Source organism: Rhinopithecus bieti, unplaced genomic scaffold (genome assembly GCF_001698545.2).
Source record: "Rhinopithecus bieti isolate Rb0 unplaced genomic scaffold, ASM169854v2 scaffold_39870, whole genome shotgun sequence".
NCBI lineage: Eukaryota > Metazoa > Chordata > Mammalia > Primates > Cercopithecidae > Rhinopithecus > Rhinopithecus bieti.
The window spans coordinates 1,433,924-1,452,854 of record NW_016817144.1 but is presented as its reverse complement, the minus strand read 5'-3'; the positions used below and the strand labels follow the sequence as shown (position 1 = coordinate 1,452,854).

Here is an 18,931-nt window from a genome sequence, read left to right as displayed (position 1 = left end):
GAGCCCATGAGTTCAAGGCTGCAATGAGCTATGATCTCATCACTGCACTCCAGCCTGAGTGACATAGTGAGACCCTGTCTCTGTTTAAAAAAAAAAAAATGCACAATCTCTGTAAAAGAGGAACATAATGCCATTTGAACAAACAGGTTGAAAGGAAAAGCAAGCAGAATGAGATTTTTTAAAATGATAGTAGGCTATATAAAGAGATAGAAAAGATGAAAGGTGGTGGACAAGTAAGACATGCCAGTTTCCCGTAAGGAAATTTATAGTACATAATTAAAATATTCAACAAACAGCAGAATTGGCATTGCAGAAAATCAAATCAGTGCTGTGCAAGAATCCTGGGAAGCTCTTCTAGAATGCAGGCAAAAGGACAAAATGATGGTGATGAAAGAGAGAATAATGAAAATGGAAGACTGGGAACAGGATATAAATTGAGAATAATAGCTTTGTCCCAAGGATAAAAGAAAAAATTGAAAAAGCAGCACTAATTCAATATGATAGGACCAAATTTATGGAGCGTTCAAATGAAAAGGAATGCACTCTGTTCCTACAAAATTAACTGAAAGAAGTCTGTGTTTAGAAACATTCTGGGCCGGGCACAGTGGCTCACACCTGTAATCGCAGCCCTTTGGGAAGCCGAGGTGGGCAGATCACCTGAACTCAGGAGTTCAAGACCAGCCTGGGCAAAATGGTGAAACCCCATCTCTACCAAAAATACAAAAGATTAGCCAGGCATGGTGGTGGGTGCCTGTCGTCCCAGCTACTCTGGAGGCTGAGGCACGAGAAGCGCTTGAACCCAGGAGGCGGAGGATGCAGTGAGCCGAGATTGCACCACTGCACTCCAGCCTGGGTGACAGAGCAAGACTCCGTCTCAATAAAGAAATGTTCTGGCACTTTTAATTACAAAGAGAGAAAACAAATACCTTTTCTTCAGAATATATAGTTGACCTACAGGAGAATAAAAACCAGGTTGTCACTAGACCTCTAATCGTATGCACTACTAAATTTTAAGAGAAAAGAAAACATCACTTACAGAGTTTGGAAGAACAAAGTAAATTGGCCCCACATTTCTCACCCAGCCAAGTTGCCAGTCATGTGGCATATTCTCAGAGATGCAAGAGCTCAGAATATACATCACCCACACTTTCTTGAAAATTATTTAAAGGCAAGCTAAAGAGGACGGCAAGATGAAGTAAAATTAAAAGTTCAGGGATGGGGAAGTCGTATAAGGATAAGCAGTAAGCATTAAAATCAGTGGAACCTGTTCATGTGGAAAACAGCCATCAAAACTGTAACTCATAGAAAAATTATGACAAGCATTAGAGATCCCAAACTCCAGATAATTTTACAGTAACAGAAACAGGAAGTAGGATGGGAGGTCACAGGGAGTAAGAACAGAGCATGCTCAATGCTTCATGCCCTCGGGGAGAGGGGTCAGAAGATGCTATCTCATTCTTTCTTTTGCTGATCTGAGAAATGTAGGATTAAAAAAAAATGGTTTTGGGTGAATTTAAACAATATTTTAAAAATTTTGGCCGGGCATTGTAGCTCACACCTGTAATTCCATCACTGGGAAGCTGAGGTGGGAGGATTGCTTGAACCCAGGAGTTCAAGACCAGCCTGGACATGGTGAAATCTCCATCTCTACCAAACACACACACACACACACACACACACACACACACACACACACACACACAGAAGTGACTGGCTTGATGGCATGTGCCTGTAGTCCCAGCTACTTGGGAGACTGAGGTAGGAGGATTGCTTGAGCACAGGAGGTCAAGGCTGCAGTGAGCCATGATCGCACTACTACACTCCAGCCTGGGTGGCAGAGTGAGACCCTATCTATCTCAAAAATAAATAAAAATAAAAAATAATTTTAAAAAATTCTAGAAAAAATAAATGCAAAGGAAACAGAGTATAGTAAAAGACTGAAGGCCAGGTACAGTGGTTCAAGCCTGAAATCCCAGCACTTATGGGAAGCCAAGGTGGGCAGATCACGAGGTCAGGAGTTCAAGACCAGTCTGGCCAACATAGTGAAACCCCATCCCTACTAAAAATACAAAAAATTAGCCTGGTGTGGTGGTGTGCACCCGTAATCCCAGCTACTTGGGAGGCTGAGGTAGGAGAATGGCCTGAACCCAGGAGGCAGAGGTTGCAGTGAGCCGAGATTGCACCATTGCATGCCAGCCCAGGCGATAGTGGGAGACTCATAAAAAAAAAAAAAAAAAAACTGAAAACAAAGCAAGCAATTAGGAGATAGAGGGGTGATAACAAGTGAAGTCCTACAGGTCAGAGGCAGCCAAGAAGTTGGGCGGGGTGGGGGGGGTTGGTTTAAGAATGTACTGGAATTGGGCTGCCTGGGTTTTCAGCCCCTGCCCTTGCTAGCTTGGTGACCTTGTCCTAGGTACTACTAAATCTCTCCAAGCCTCAGCTTCCTCATCTATAAAATATGGATACCAAGTAGGGTTATTATGGAGGTTAGTTAATATGTCCAAGGTGCTGAGTACCTTACCAGGTACATACCTGTGGGTACAAATATTGAGGATAAGGTAACAGGTTAAACTGCCCACCGTTCTCAGATGGGATGTTTTGCTAAAATTCAGCGATATCCTATGAGTGAGACCTACACCTAAAGTAAAATGATCCGTAAACACTGAGAAAAAGGATAGGGAGGGATTTATGAGATGAAAAGAAAGAAAGCAATGGAAGTAGAATTGTCCCGAGTCAGGAAACTCTATACACCTGGATGGAGAAAGCTGAATCAGGGGCTTGTACCACTAACATGCATTGGAAATCTAGAACGATTTAAAGTCTAAGCTTGTCGCACGAATTATCAGAAAGTTGAAGAAGATAAAATACATGGCCCTGAAAACAGAGCCTAATATTAACAGAAGCCGTGCGGACCAATGGGAAAGATAGGGCTTGTTCCATTAAAAATGTTGAGAAGTTGTCTGAACATTTGGAGGAAAACAAATTAGATCTTGCTTCACACTATACACCAAAATAAATTTCAAATGGTCTTAAAAGTTAAATATAAAAAAAAAGATATTTAAAACTTAGGTGAGTACTAAGCTGATCTCAGAAAGGGCAAGGTTTTTGTAAGCCTAAAAAAATGGAAGAAATTAAAGGAAATGTTTGACAGATTTAACTGCATAATAAGTTAAGCTTCTCTGTTTCTAGAAGAATGGTGACATTGTAACACAGTTTGCAGCAACTATAACAAAGGGCTCTTATCATGTATAGCTCAACAACTCTTCTGACACAGTAAGAAAACTTGTTACTACCTTCTAGAAAACTTGAATAAGGGGTAAGTCAGGCAAAAATAAATACAAATGGGCAAATAACCATGGGAAAAAATTTAACCTCAAAAATAAGAAACTCAGAATTACAGTGTTATTCTTTACCATTCTCACCACATCTTGATATGGTTTTGGTAGGATTTTGGTAAACTTTTAGAGGAGTAATGTGGCAATGTATGCCAAGAATCTTGAATAATTTTCCATCCTTTAATCTACTTCCAAGAATGTATTCTTATTCTTCTTTGCATCAGAAATGCTGTGGCGTTCTTAAACACACAGAGTATGACCAGACTTGCACAGCATAAATAGAACAAGAAAAAAGTATCAGAAATTTCAATGAATATTTATGCACAAAGATGGTCAGTTGCTATATTATTTGTAAAAGTGAAAAATGATAAAGTTTATAGATGCCCCCAAACAGGGAATTGATTAAATTCTGATTAGCCATAAAACGAGATGTTAGACATTTAAAATGTTTTCAAAGCATACTTTGTTATAAAGGCAGGATCTAAAACTTTCTTTCTAGTGTGATGTGAATTCTAGAAAAATAAATATTTCATTGTAGATAGATGTGGAAGATACTGGCCCTAAATATGCTAGTGTGCCAATGTTCGTTCTCCCATACAGAAGTATAGTTGTTTTAGTTTTCTTCTTTATACTTTTTTTTTTCTTTCTTGAGACGAAGTCTTGCTCTGTCGCCCAGGCTGGAGTGCAGTGGCATGATCTCGGCTCACTGCAAGCTCTGCCTCCCAGGTTCACGCCTGGGAGTGAACTCTTCTGCCTCATCCTCCCAAGTGGCTGGGATTACAGGTGCCCACCACCACACCTGGCTAGTTTTTTTGTAGTTTTAGTAGAGATAGGGTTTCCCCATGTTAGCCAGGAAGGTCTTGATCTCCTGACCTCGTGGATGCACATACTCGGCCTCCCAAAGTGCTGGGATTACGAGCCACTGCACCAAGCCTCTTCTTTATACTTTTATGTCTTTAAATTTCTTGTGTGATGGGTGTACCCATTACTCCTATAAGAAGAAGAAATTTTTCTTAAAATAAATATCTTCCTACATTGTTTTAGTAGAATCATTTCAGTCTCTCATAACCTGGAAAATATTTCTCTCACAACTAGGTTTCATTTTCTTTTGAAACATCAGAGTTATAGAACCTTAATATAAAATTTTATGTTCCACTAATTGTAAAAGGGAAAGTAATGAAATATTTATTATCTTTTTCCAAGGACTAAACATTGCTGTTTCTCATCTTACACCACAGTCCTCCAAATTCTCTTAACGTAAGTTTTGTTCCAGTAAAACTTTGGTTGATGAGTTGCTGACCCGTGTTTTCAGGTACGTGAATGGGACAGAGATTCACTCTTATCATCAAGCAGCCAGCCTCACCAGCAAAACAGAATATTCACTAAATAGGTTCCAAATGGGAAAACGGTTCATGTCCCTCAGTCCAGGTTTGTGTACGGGGCCATATGAAGCTGGGAGGCGATGTCTGAGCAGATGTATTTTTAGTGTTATCTCATTCTTCTTGCCTTTGTCTCTGGTAATAAGGAAACAAATATCACAAAATTTAGGGGTCATTATTTCTAAACATGAAAGAGATCACATCAGAAATTCTGCAGCATTCATAAACACAGACGGTGTCAACAGACTTGATGCAGCATAAATAGAACAAATGCAGTGAACCAGACAGCACCCAGACCCAGTTTGTACACAGAATCTCAGTCTGTAATTACCCAGTCAAAAATTGTTCATCGTGGTTGATGACACCTGTGCATTTTATTTCCTGAAATCTAGAGAAGTTCCACGTGATCATTATGTAACCAAGAGCAAAAGTCCCTTTCTGACCCGTTTTTCCTGTAAGTGGAGATACATCCTATGCTCTTTTGTCTTTTGTGAGTGCAGAGATTCTTTCTTCAAAGCATTTAACATTTTCAAAAAAGTGTGCGACTCCTTTTGGCCTGGCTTTCTTCGCCTGTGAAAAGGCCTAGGTGGTTTTTCCTTGTCCAAGAGTCCCTCCAAATGGACGCTTTATGTACTGCAACCCAGAGCTGAGAAGTTTCCAAGCTTTCCTGTCTGCATTAGTGTTCCAGTCATTCAGCAAGAATCCACTGAGTGCAGATTTTATCTTGTCTGTCTCGTGTGGTTGCCGTGGGGAAGTAATACCTGGGGGTAGGAGGGGTTGTGGCCCTTGCCCTCAAGGTGCTGTCAGTCTGTAGACATGGAACACCTTTGGGCTGGGCTAGGCTGGCAGGAGAGTGGAAGGGCAGAGGAAATGGGTCTTGTGCAAGGCTAAGGGCTGACAGCACTGAGATGGATGGGGGAGTATCCCCAGCGATGGGGCAGTGTGGACCCAGAAGCACAGAGCAAGGTGGGCACGGAGATACGCGTGTTCAGCAGTTACTCAGTTCACACACGGTGCTGTGCTAGGCAGTGGGGGTTCAAAAGAACTAAAAACAGAGAGTAGCCTTGTTGGTGTGGAGTGGTTCTTTTGGGTTATATAAATACTAAATGTGACAGGTTGCATGCAGTTAAATATTTAACATATAGAACCAACCCGTCAGAACCAATGCCAGCTCCGAAGTCATACCAGCATCTGCTAGGGGAGTGTGGGCCAGAGGACAGAGCACTACTGACATTTAGATAGAGGTGTTCAAGTAAATGGTAGGAAACAGGTTAGAGGCCTGTTTTCCATATTTGGAACCTCAAAGGTACTGTAACCAAGTGCCACTCAAGCTATGATAGAGAATCTCTCAGTTCTAACTTGTTAGTGGGAGAAGAATATGATTTTTTTGTTGCTTCTGGCCAAATGATTCTAGTCAATCAGTCTGACGAGTGGTAGTGCCTGGGCTGCTACCCACAACCAACTCACCCGTCCTGTCGACTCTTCATTGTTCATGCTTGAGAAATCAGTTACCTCCTTATGCCATGGAGGGCCTGACCACAGTGCATGCCCACCAATGGGAAGACGTGCCCACACCAGTGGCAGGATATGCCACCACCATCGTGGACCAACCACCCAACGCCTCCTATCCAAAGGCAGATTCCAGCGAGCGCTTGCTCTCTGTTGCCGGGACTTCTCCCAGCTCCAAAACCACCTTAGTCTGATCTAATAATATACCTTTTTAACTGGGTGGCTCATAAGCAACAGAAGTTTACTTCTCACAGTTATGGAGGCTGGAGACTCCGAGATCAGGGCACAGGAAAACTCAGTGGCTAGAGAGGGCCCATTTTCCGATAGCCCCACGTCCTCACATGGTGGAAGGGCAAACCAGCTCCCTCGGGCTTCTCTTACAAGGACACTGATCCTCTTCATGGAGGCTCTGCCCTCCTGGTCTAATCACCTCCCAAAGGCCCCTCCTCTTAATGCCATTGCCTTGGCGGTTAGGATTTCAAACACAAATTGGGGGCAGGAGGCACAAACATTCAGACCACAGCACAGAGCTCTTCCCATCCCTAGCCAAAGCAGGAATGACCCGGAGGAAGCCTGCTGTCCCTTTGCACACAGGTTCTGAAAGTGCGTGGGGAGAGGACGATCCCTCGGTCCCTGCGGAACCAGGCTCTTGAAGCATACAACAGAGGTTCTCTACCCAGGGCCTCCCCTAGAATGTCATAAAAGCTGCAGTGTTGTATTAAAGAGGTGCATGGCTTAAAGAGAAAGGAGAATGCCCAGCCCAGAGTGTTTTAGGATGTGCCTGTTATCCAAAGTTAAAGCCTGTGTATGTCAGGAGTGTCACTTGGGAGCTACACTTCCCAGCCCCCTCTCCTGCGGCAGTCGGAGCCTGCCTGGGCCCCTTCTGAAATGGCCTCCTGTGCCCACATGATAGCCCCTAGCAATGCCAGTTCTGATTCCTCCCAGGGTCCCATGCCAGCTGACCCAGCAGTGCCTGTAACGTGTCCCACCCTTGCCAGGGCTTGTGTGCCTGCATGGTTTTAGAGGCTCCAAGTTAGAGCCCCTAAACCCAGAACCTTGCCTTATTGCTAGACAGCTTGACCGCCCCCGGAATGTCACGTGGGAAGGGCGCTCGGTAAATCCTGTTCCGGAAGCAATCTGTCACTCCACCAGTTTCCCAATCAACATTTGCCGAGGAGTTCTGGCTCCCGGTGCAGAACTGACTTGTGGCGACGTGAGGGAACTGGCAGCTTCTTAGACCCAAGTTCTCCCTCGCAGCATCGTCAGAAGAGGCCCAAAGTAGAGATGCAAACAAACCTCAAGAACAGTGTGTTCTTCCCGGTAACGTGACCGGGAAAATGTGAGCCAGAGGAAACTTGAGAGCTCCGTGGTACAGCTGAGCTGGTGGGGTGAGGGTTTTTTCCCTTTTTCTATCTGGTCCAGCCCATCGGCCACTGGAGATGCTCCTGAACTGAGGAACCAAGCTGTTAGAAGGGTACTTTCTCAGCAGGACCAGCCCTGAACTCTGGAAAAACGCAGCTAGAATAACGAGGAAGCAGAGGGGCCTCTCCCACACCAGGCTTGCCCCAACAGGTCAGCCTGCTTGTGGCCCAGCGCTACTGTGCACATGTTCATTTAAAATCCGTATTTCCGAGGCAGCCGTTGCATAATTAAAGAATAGCCCTGTGGATATCCTATGGCGCTCCCTGTTTGCACTTGCTCCTGGGTGGGGCTAAGGTGTGGGAACGGCTGGGGAAGCCTGAACAAGGTGGGGTTGGCCAATTGCAACAGGTCACCGCCAGATGAGATGCCCTGAAGAGGAGGCTGTGAGTCAGGTTTGTCCAGGAGTGCCAACTGCTGCACCAGAAAAGCCGGGAGAAAAGAAGCAGGCATAAGGTGCACATGAGAGGTGCTGGTTTCTGAAGGTTCTGCTAAGAGAGGAGAAGGTGGATTCACACACTTCTCCCCCCACCCCACCCCCAGCCCAGAACCCCTTCCTTGCTTTAGCACAAGGTCAGAGTTCAGAGGCTCAAATCAAAGCAGAAGGAACCTAAGGGAAGTAGAGCTTTCTCTTCTGTGTCACTTTCTCCTCAAACAACTCACTGTGTTGCAAATCTGGCCCACAGCCTATTCTTCTTCTTTTTTTTTTTTTTTTTTTTTGAGACTGAGTCTCACTCTGTCGCCCAGGCTGGAGCACGGTGGCGCGATCTCGACTCTCTGAAACCTCTGCCTCCTGGGTTGAAGCAATTCTCCTGCCTCAGACTCCTGAGTAGCTGGGACTACAGGCACCCACCACTACACCCAGCTAATTTGTATTTTAATAGAGACAGGTTTTCACCGTGTTGCCCAAGTTGGTCTCGAGCTCCTGAGCTCAGGCAATCCGCCCACCTTGGCCTCCCAAAGTGCTAGGATTACAGGCATGAGCCACTGTGCCTGGCCTATTTTTTAAATAAAGTTTTATTGGAACACAGCTGCGTTCATTTGTTCACATATTGTCTGTGTCTGCTTTCGCTTCACAGTAGGCCTGAATAGTGGCAGTAGAGACTAAGTGACCTGCAAAGCCTAAACGACTGATGATCTGGCTCTTTTTAGAAAAGGTTTGCTATCTCCTATTCCACACAAATAGGTGAACCTGAATGCAGAGGTCACCTTGTGGGGACCACACAGAGGTTAATGCCCAGGCCCCTGAGGCAGGACTGAGTTGCACTCCTGACTCCATCCCTTACTAAACATCCAACCTTGAGCAGGTTTGTTAACATCTCTCTGCCTTGGTTTTGTCATCTGGAAAGTGGGCATCTGAGTCATTATTTCACAGGAGTACTGTGAGTATTAAGTGAGTGGGTGTATTAAAGCACGTGGAAACCTGTCAGTAAAGTCCTCTTTGTTAATTCAGATATAACTCACAGGTCATAATATTCACCCTTAAAACACGTACAGTGTAGTGGTTTTCAGTATATTCACAAGATTGTGCAACCACCACCACTGTCCAACCCAGAACATTTTCATCACTCCCAAGAAGAAATTCCTCAGTAGTACTTGTAGTAGGATGAATAATAACCACCCAAAGACATCAGATCTTAATCCCTGGAATCTATGAATGTGCCCTTAATCTGGAAAAGGGGTCTTTGCAAATGTGATAAAGTTAAGCATGTTGAGGTGGGGAAATTATTGTGGATGATTTGGATGGGCCCTAAATGTAATCACATGTGTATCCTTAGAGAGGCATAGAGAGAAATTATAGGTACAGAGAAGAAGGTGATGTGGCCACAAGCCAAGTCATGCCTGCTGCCACTGGAAGCTGAAGAGGCCTGGAGTGGATTTTCCTCTAGAGGGCCCTGTGGAGCCCCTGATTTTGGCCTGGTGATGTGGCTATTGGACTCCTGAGCTCCAGAGCTGCGAGACAATACATTTCTGTTGTCTTAACCAGGAAGTTTGTGATACTTTGTTCCAGCAGCCACAGGAAACTGAGGATACCTATTGCGAAGATTATTATTGATGTCATCCTGCTAGCAGAAAGCAGGCCAGAGCTAGAGTTAAGTCCTGGGATCTGAACTGGGGTAGTATGAGCTTTAGCATACTCCACTTAGTGGTGGAGAAGCCTACTTCAGCCAATAGTCATTCATCTGGCAGGGACCAAACATTTTCAGAACCCACAACTTTTCCCCACACCACTTATTTTTTGGTTTCCTCCTGCATAGGGTTAAACAGTCCTTGCTGCCTGGAAAAAAAAAAAAAAAAAAGGACAGTCCCAGCCACCCAACAGGCTTCTCGCAGTATGCACACCATTGTCATTGGGAACATTACTGTAGGGAAATGAACACTGTTTTAGATACATTTATGCTATTTTGTGGAGTGTCATTTTTCCTTGGTTTCAATATTTGTTTTGTGGCCTTAAAAATCTCTACATCAGTGCAAATTTACCCAGCTCCTTTTCACACCCACTGCAATCTTCTTTTCCCTCTATGCTTTCCATGTTTGTCCTAGAATTGGTAACTGCAGCAGAGAGAGAGAGAGAGAGAACCCACTAAAGCACCATTTCCTCTTTGGTGGCATGGTTGCTGGGTACTCACTGACTACGTGGTCACTGGATACATCACGGTCTTCGCTGGTTCAGTCACTGGCCTGTTGGTTCTTAGGCAGATGTCAGCACATTCCAGCTGTAGTGGCTGGAACACCCCAGTGTACTAAGAGGTTTGTTGGTTTTAGAATTACATCCCTGAAGCTACTATACTCACACCTTTAAATCAGGTGCACCACCTTTAAACCCTTCACTAAGTTGAAGGCACCAAAGCACAGACATAGCTGCGCAGGCTTTGCCTACCTTCCCACCACCCCTATAGGCACACCCAGGGCTCAGTACAGCACTGCAAGGTGTGTGTTCACTTTTCCCTCTGTGCTCTTTGGCCACCCATCCTTCTAGTGGAAGAGTGTTTCCTTTCCTCCTCATTTTCCTGAGCAACCTTCTCTTCCATCCCCTCCCAGCTGAGGCTGACTTCACCACCTCTTCTCTGGGACTTTGTCTTGCTCAAGTCATTTCTATACAACAGCAAGCAAAAGTGGAGTTTTGTACAATCACTAGTTCGCCCCAGCTTGGCTACTCACTGGCTTTGTGTAGTGGACAGGTGATTTCACCTCTCTCTACCTGAAGGCCCTATCTGCAAATGGGCTTGATAATAGCATCTTTTTACATGAAATTAAATTATGGATCTAAAGTCCTTTGAGAGAACATTCTGGGTATCTAATAATTATCAAAATAATGAATTCTCTGGGTTTGAAGTCATTTTTTATTCCTCAAAGACAAGGCTCATGGGTTTGGGAAGCGTCCCTCACTCCATGGCCTGGTGTTGAATGACATGAAGTTCTTTCGACCACAGACACTACATCTTGCCTGTTTCCAGCACTTGTCTGCCCTTCCACCAATATCTTTGCATTCACATTTCTTTTGCTGTTGGTAACTTCAAACAAAGAAGAGTTTGTTTGTTTGTTTGTTTTTCCTGCAGTGTCAGAGAACATTTTTGCTCATGCCTGGTGTGGAGTAGGATTGGAGAATTTTGTTTACTCTTGCTATTGCTGTGAGGCAGGGGTGGAGGTGGGAGGTGTCACTGGTTCAGCACACACTGAACAATCCTGACTTTTGCAGTAATTCTGTTTTGAGCCTTTGTCCTTGTTCTTGGCTTTTAAGTAGAAGCCAGGAACAAGGGTGCTCTTAGACGGGGAGAAAAGCAATAAAACAGAGAATTATTTCCTAAAGCAAAACAGATCATTTGAAGGGCCATGTTGTCCTTAAATCTGGAGACACTTGACTTTTGTACATTACTAAACAATGTCTCCATATAGACATGAACCCTCTGATGGGCGGGGTCACTGCGGGTCAGTCCTGACAACTCTGGTCCGCAGGCAACAGGGATACAGCTGTGTCCTCAACAAAGCTTTTGGTGTATGTGCCCATGGGTGAATCCTTCAGAACCTCTGCATGACTGTGACCTTACTTTGACCCATTGCCCAGCTGGAGCACCCTCAGAGTGAGATTAAAAATCCACAGTAGGGGAATGGGGTGGGAAAGGGGCACACACTGGGTGGGTTCCGCAGTGTTGCCACCAATCTAGCTTTTATGTAAGGTGATGAGTCATGGGTATTTATCATTCCACCCCATCATTTATGCTACATATATTCTCCAGATTAAGAAACCACCTGGAGGGGCTGGGTGCGGTGGCTCAGGCCTGTAATCCCAGCACTTTGGGAGGCCAAGGCGAGTGGATCACTTGAGGTCAGGAGTTTGAGACCAGCCTGGCCAACATGGCGAAACCCCATCTCTACTGAAAATACAAAAGTTAGCCAGGCGTGGTGGCGGGTGCTTGTAGTCCCAGCTACTCTAGAGGCTGACGCAGGAGAATCGCTTGAACCCAGGAGGTGGAGGTTGCAGTGAGCCAAGATCGCACCACTGCCTTCCAGCCTGGGCAGCAGAGTGAGACTCCATCTCAAAAAACAGAAGGAAAACATCTGGACCATTCTCTGAATAGATCAAGGATTGCATTGAGTTATTTTTTTTTTAATTGCAAATTATTTTGGAATTTGCAACACCAGGTATTTGGAACACCTAGTTGCTGACTGTTTCACTGTAGCCTAATGGGGTCTGTTACCCTGAGGAAACAACCCTGCTTCTGGGGTCAGAGAGAACTGAATGATGGTGGGGGTAGTGGTGGTGATGGCAATGATGATAAAGATAGCGAATGCTTCTTTAACACTACCATTAGTAATAATAGCAAATACATAACACTTCCTTTGTCCTGGGTTATCTTCTAAATTCTTTGCGTATATCAATTCACTTAGTTTCACAACAGCCCTATGGGATGGGCACTGTTATTGTCCCTGTTTTACAGATGAACAAACTGCAAAGTTGGGTAATTTATCCAAAGCCATCCAGCTAATACGTGGCAGGCAGAGATTTGACCCTAGCTACCCTAAGTGATGCTGCCCCTGAGAAGTCATCCACCACCTGGCTTTCAAGCAGAGACAGCCTGGCTTTCCCCAGTGCGCCATCAGATGTGCATCCCTCACTCAGGTGCCTGGAAGCCTTTGTGGGCGCACCTTGCTTCTCCCAGAGAAAGCATGGGGGTCACTCCTGCCTGGCTTCCTGCCTGGGTCCACATCTCCACTTTTCATCAAGCAGGCTCTTGGCAAAATCACTGACTTCATCGCCTAGCCTGCACTGTGCCATGTACTGTGGTGCCCCTGTGGCTTCAATTCTCCAATCCGGCTAGGGCGGCCCAGTCCTCTGAGCTGATGAGACAGCCCATCTGCCTGTATCCCCACCCCATTCCTCAACATTGACTTAAAACTCTACAACTCTCATGTCCTGGGCTGCTGAGCCACCTGCATCAGGGATCACTGGGTAGGTGGTTCTCATCTCATTTGAATGAGCTTTATCCAGAAATGATAGGTTCCATGATCAGGAAATGATATAACCTTCTAACCCAGGCTGTTTTTTCTCAGTGCCAGGCTTGATAGCTGATCATTTCAGAGCAGCCATCTGAAGCCAAAAATATGGGAATATAATTAGTATTCTATATTTCTATTAAAGTTCTGGAATTACAGAACAGACTTTCTATTCTGAAATGGCCAGTACCGTGGCACAGATGTATTTCCTCAGCAGATGTCTCCTCCGCATAAAGGCTGCAGAACTGCTAATGAGCTGTGATAGAAAACCATTCTTCCCGCGTTCCCTGCCATTTGGGTAGACCTCGGGCAGCAGTCAGTGCTTCTGCAGCTGAATGAGCAAGGGAAGTGTGTTGTTTCTATACTGTTGGGTTTAGAGACCTATCTTTTGGAACTTGAGTTGGCATGATCTTTAAAAAAAAAATCTCATTTTCAATATTATATGTATCAAAGTAGTGTGATTTGTGTGTGTGTGTGTTTCCTTATCTTAATTCTGTGGGTCGAAACAAGTTGGTTCTTGCAGAAAGTGAAAGACATGAAATGAGCCGTGGGACCGGTGCCGGGTCTGTTCTTCTTGGACCCAGTACTGCTGTTAGGCTGTGGAATATTCCACTTCCTTAATAACCTCGGAATTGGCATTCCCTCCAACTGTGCTTCCCAAGTGTGGGATGGGGCCACTGATGGGTGTGACTTCTGGTTGCACTTGAGGTGATTTCTGAAGGTACTGTACGGATGTTAAAAAATCTTAAATTACATGATGAGTTAGTTATTCCCAATTTTCTTTCCATCTCAGTTGAAGCAGCAAAGACTTCTGGGGCTGGAATATCCTTAAAACTCTAGAACTTGTTAATTTCCCCTTCGTAGCTAAGAGACTGAAGATCTCAGGCAACTGGATCCAGCTAGAAATGAATAACATCGATTTTCGTTGTGTTTACTTTTCTGGTTACCTTCCATTTATGGCAAACAATCTTGGTTTTCTGTTTCCTGTAGTGATACATTTCCTTTTAAATGGGGATATTAAAAGGGAGCCAATTTAAAGAAAAACGTGAATAATAGTCGAAGTCTTCAAATGATGTCGGTGTGTTAGGCCAGGGAGCACACGCGGAGAGCGAGTGCTGAGCGCAGTGAAGAGTGCTGGCTGTACCTGAGACTCCTCTGGGGAGCTTCACCATCCTGATGCTTGGGCCTCAGCCCAGACCAAATAGATCTGACTCTCTGAGGGCGCGGCCCAGGGATCAGTGTTTGACTAAAACATCCCAGGTGTTTCCAGGGTATAGCTGAGGTTGAGAACGTCTGCCCACCTATCCTGTGGCAGCGTCCCCACTCTCTGACTCCACATCTTTTTTTGACGGGTAGAGGGGATAGAGTCTCACTGTGTCGCCCAGGCTGGAGTGCAGTGGCACGATCTCGGCTCACTGCAGCCTCCGCCTCCTGGGTTCAAGCGATTCTCGTGCCTCAATCTCCTATCTGGGATTACAGGTGCCCACCAGCACACCGGCTCCTTTTTGTATTTTTAGTAGAAATGCGGTCTCACCATGTTGGCCAGACTCCCAACATCATGTGATCACAGTGATGTTGGTCTCAAACTCCCAACATCATGTGATCTACCCACCTCAGCCTCCCAAAGTGTTGGGATTTGATTTCACTTCTCGATCACGTCTTTCCCTTGTTTCTCTCTTCTGTCTCTAGCCCTTATTCTCATCTGCTTCCCCACTTCAATTTTCCTCTTATTTTCTCTTTCCTAGCTTCCCCTCTTCCAGCTTCCTTACAACTACTCCTGTGAGTAATGCCCCCTAGCATTGTCTCTTAGCCTGACGTTCTTGAAACCATACAGTTGCAACCCTGTTAGAACATTGCCACACTGTACTGTTTTCCCTGGCATTTGCTTGCCACTCCGTAAGCTGTCAGTGCAGTTTCTGCGCATCTAAGGCTTGTCGATTTTGTTCTCCACCAGTAACTTGTATTAAGAGCAATTATGATCATCGCTATTATGCTCTCACCGTGTGCCTATCACTGCTCTAAGCACTTTATGTGTATGAGCCTACATAATCCTGACTGGAAGGAGATATAATTTTCCAGATGAGGAAACTTAGGGAGATAAAATAGCTTGTCCACAGCCACAGAGTGGCAGAGCCAGAATGCAAACGCAGGCAGCCTTGCCCCAGATCCTATACTCTGAGATGGGACCCCAAGTTAGTTGCTCATAATCCTGATTCAGGTGTCCTGGCATGCCATGAGTCACACATCACACAGGCTGTTCTCTGCTGTGATAAGAAATTGAAATTTGGACCCACTACCTGCTTCAATGACATTTGGAATTGATAACTCTTTTTATTTTCAACTTATTTTATTTCAACTTAAATGATAGTATCTCAGTAGGAAGCTCACAGCTTTAAATCCCATCAAGATTTTAACTCATCACCATTCAGAAGAGATCCTTCTTAAATGATTTTTTGTGTGTGTTGTCTGTCAGGAATATAAATTGAAAATACAAAAGCCGGCACCCGCAATAATTCTGCAACTGGCAGGAGGCAACGCAGGACCTCTTGGTGGCCTTGATAAGGGTCTTCTTTGGCTTGTCCAGGATGTGACCTTCTGCAGCCTCCAGTGTTAGACATTCCAGGGCATTTTCTGCCTTTTAAAAAGCATCTGATTCTTATTCTGGTGTTTAATCAGAGAGACACCGCTGGCCTCTTTCCATTCCTCATGGGAGAGCTCCAGTTTTGTGCTCATCTTTGGTGATACTCAGGGTTGATGTTTTAGTGGGCGAGACCTTCTGCATTGGATTAAAACCTTTCACATGAGCTTGATGAATTCTCCAGCGACCAAGTCCCCTGGGGGCCTCCAGCCCTGTAGATTTCAGCATGATAAGAGTGGAAACGAGTCCATCGTGCCTAGGTGTAGTGAGCACTCACATCGTGGATTTTTTTTCTTTTTTTTCATTTTCCAAGCCCCTAACCATGTAAGGTGTTTTATCAACATTATTTTATTTGATTCTCCCAACAATTATATACCACTGGAATTATGCCCCTCTTCATTTTTCTAGATGAAGAAACGTAGGCTCAGAGACAAAGCTTCCCAGTGCTCAGGGTTACATGGTGAAGGAGGCAGAGTTTGCACGTACACCTGCTGAGCCACAGAGACCATGCCTGTGTGTTTTATTTATGTGCTATCTGCTCCCCGAGATGAATGAGGTTCGATATTTTCTTAGGAGAAGAAATACTTGGAAGGCACAAATGGGGTACGAGAAACATATGTTCAACTTCTCTGTGGCTAGCAGGCCTGAGCCAGCCCCCTCCCCCTCTGTATTTGAATATAGTCCCATCTGTTACCCACCTGTGTAAGGCTGCCAGGTAAGGAGAATGTAAGGCTGTTGGCTGGCAGGAGGCAGCACACAGTAGGTCCACAGACTAGTAAAGGCAGTGTCTGTCTCTGACTTCTGATCTTAGGGCTGTACTTCCCTCATTTGTGTCCAAAGACCCAACATCTTTTGGATTCTCCGCCCGCCCCCTCCCCATCTAACCCTGCCCACTGACAACTCCAGTGCCTTCTTCTAAAGTTCTTTTGTAATTCTTAATAATTAAACTATGCTGATAAAGTATGCTAATTGCCTAGATCTGTGGTTCTGCAACATTTATGGACATCAGAATCACCCGGAGGCTTGGTAAACACAGACCATTGGACTCCACCCCAGAGTTCTGATTCAGGAGATGATGCCAGTGCCGCCGGTCCAGGGACCACACTGTGGGAACCACTGGACCAGGGAGCCTGGTCTCAGTTATACGTGTGTTGATGGTGTCTGACCAGTTGCATATCTGGTAGTTCAGCCTCACTGGGAAAGATGCCATGGGAAGATAATGAGGAAGGCATTTGGGGTAGGAGGCTCAGGCCTTTGTCCCTTCATCATAGCAGTAGATAATTACCTTTTACGTTGATGTGCAGTGGCGTTAGACAGCTTCTCACGGTTGTGAACCTCTGCCAGCTCTTAAATCTCCGAGCCTGTTTTCTTCTGTGGACGAAATGGCCTTTCCTTCTAATTATTTTTGATTCCCATATAAGGTTTCTCACGCTAGGATTGCATTGGAAGCACCTGGAGGTCTTGTTAAAGTGAGGATTCTGAGTTATTAAGTCTGAGGTGGGACCCAAGGTTCTGCATATCTGATGAGCTCCCAGGTGATGTAGATGTTGCTGGTCCATGGACCAGCACCGGGCAGCAGTTCTGAGTTACAGCTGTATACAGCAATGGTGCTTGCCCCTGCTGCCCAGGAGAATCACCCAAGGAGCTTTTACAAATGAATATTTGAGCCACATTCCTTGGAGATTCTAGTTTAATTCTGGGGATTAGAATTTTTAACTCCCCCATTCCCCAGCTCCCTTGTGATTCCAGTGTACAGGCAGAGTTGGAAGCCATTGGCCTTCACCCACAAAAAGGGACAACACCTTCTGGGAGGTCAGGTGCATGTGCGGCACCATGGACCAGGTCGGGCTGGTTGCTTCCATGCGGGGAGGGTGCCCCATTACTCCGGGGGTGCTGCAGAGGTCACCTGGGAATCTTGTTAAATAACGGATTCTGCTTCGGCAGGTTTGGGGTGGGATCTGCATTTCTAATAGATATCTGAGTGTTGCTGATGCTGCCAGTTCAGGCTGGTGCTGAGTCCCAAGACCCGCCCACAAGGGCCCTCACGATGCCTATTATCTCTGCCAGTGGTGGCAGTGGGTAGTTTTTCTCACGTCGAGCGTTAGAAGCTTTTGGCTTCCTACCGTCTCTCTCCTTAAACGCCATCCTGACTTCTCTTTTACTCAGCTTGGTGTTGGCACAAGACACTGGGCAATACAGGTCCGTTCTCTTTTTGTAATGTTTTCTTCCTTCTCTCTTCACAGTACGAGATGCAAAAAATCTAATCCCTATGGATCCAAACGGGCTTTCAGATCCTTATGTGAAGCTGAAACTTATTCCTGATCCCAAGAATGAAAGCAAACAAAAAACCAAAACCATCCGCTCCACACTAAATCCCCAGTGGAATGAGTCCTTTACATTGTAAGTGGTCTCTCCTTGATCAAATCTCGTTCCTATACACCATGCAGTTGCCCACCTCATTATTTGAGGTAATGAAGTAGGTTCATTATAAACGTCTTTAAACACGTCTTTAGTCCTAAGACCTCCTCAGGCTGCCATTAGGGAAGTAGCTATTAGCACCTGTTTGATAGTAATTTGATTTACCAAGAGTTGCATAATTCTGGCCTCAAATTATTATCATTATCTAACCTGGATAAACAATTCTATGTAAGGTATTAAAGATGATGTAAAAATGTATCTGGTGTGTCCACCTCTCGATGGACTTAGGTTCTTTTGAGAGTTAGGGGAGGGCATAAGACAAGGATTTAAATAATTTTTAGACCACAGAATGAGTGAGTAATATAGGAAGTGTTATTGCCACTGAAATGGCAAGATCATTCTTGCCTTCAAAGAGAGAAGACTTCCTGGAAAAGGTGACACTTAAAGCCAGCCTGGGAGGGTTGCCAGGATTTCAGAGGTAGAGATGGTAGAAGGGGAACAAGGAAGGAGGGAATAAATAAGTCAGGAAGACTGAGTACAGCTGAGCAAAAGCAAGAGGTCCCCTTTGTAGACTAGTATACAGGAAGCAGTTTTTCTATGGACAACCAGAAAGGTAGCTGTCTATTCTAGAGGTACCAGCAAGCTCTGCTCTATAAAGGGTCAGATAGTATATATTTTAGGCCTTGTGGGTCATTATAGCCTCTGTTGCACCTATACAACTTTCTAGTGTCAAAGCA

The 18,931-nt window shown here is 45.1% G+C and overlaps 1 protein-coding gene across 1 annotated transcript in view; it reads left to right on the top strand.

Annotated features, from left to right (window-relative positions):
* The window catches only part of PRKCA (protein kinase C alpha), a 239,853-nt gene that overhangs the window by 99,220 nt on the left and 121,702 nt on the right, over positions 1–18,931 (top strand). Inside the window, exon 4 of the mRNA XM_017855838.1 lies at positions 18,020–18,176. Within this exon, the coding sequence (XP_017711327.1) occupies positions 18,020–18,176 (157 nt within the window). The remainder of the gene's footprint in view (positions 1–18,019; positions 18,177–18,931) is intronic.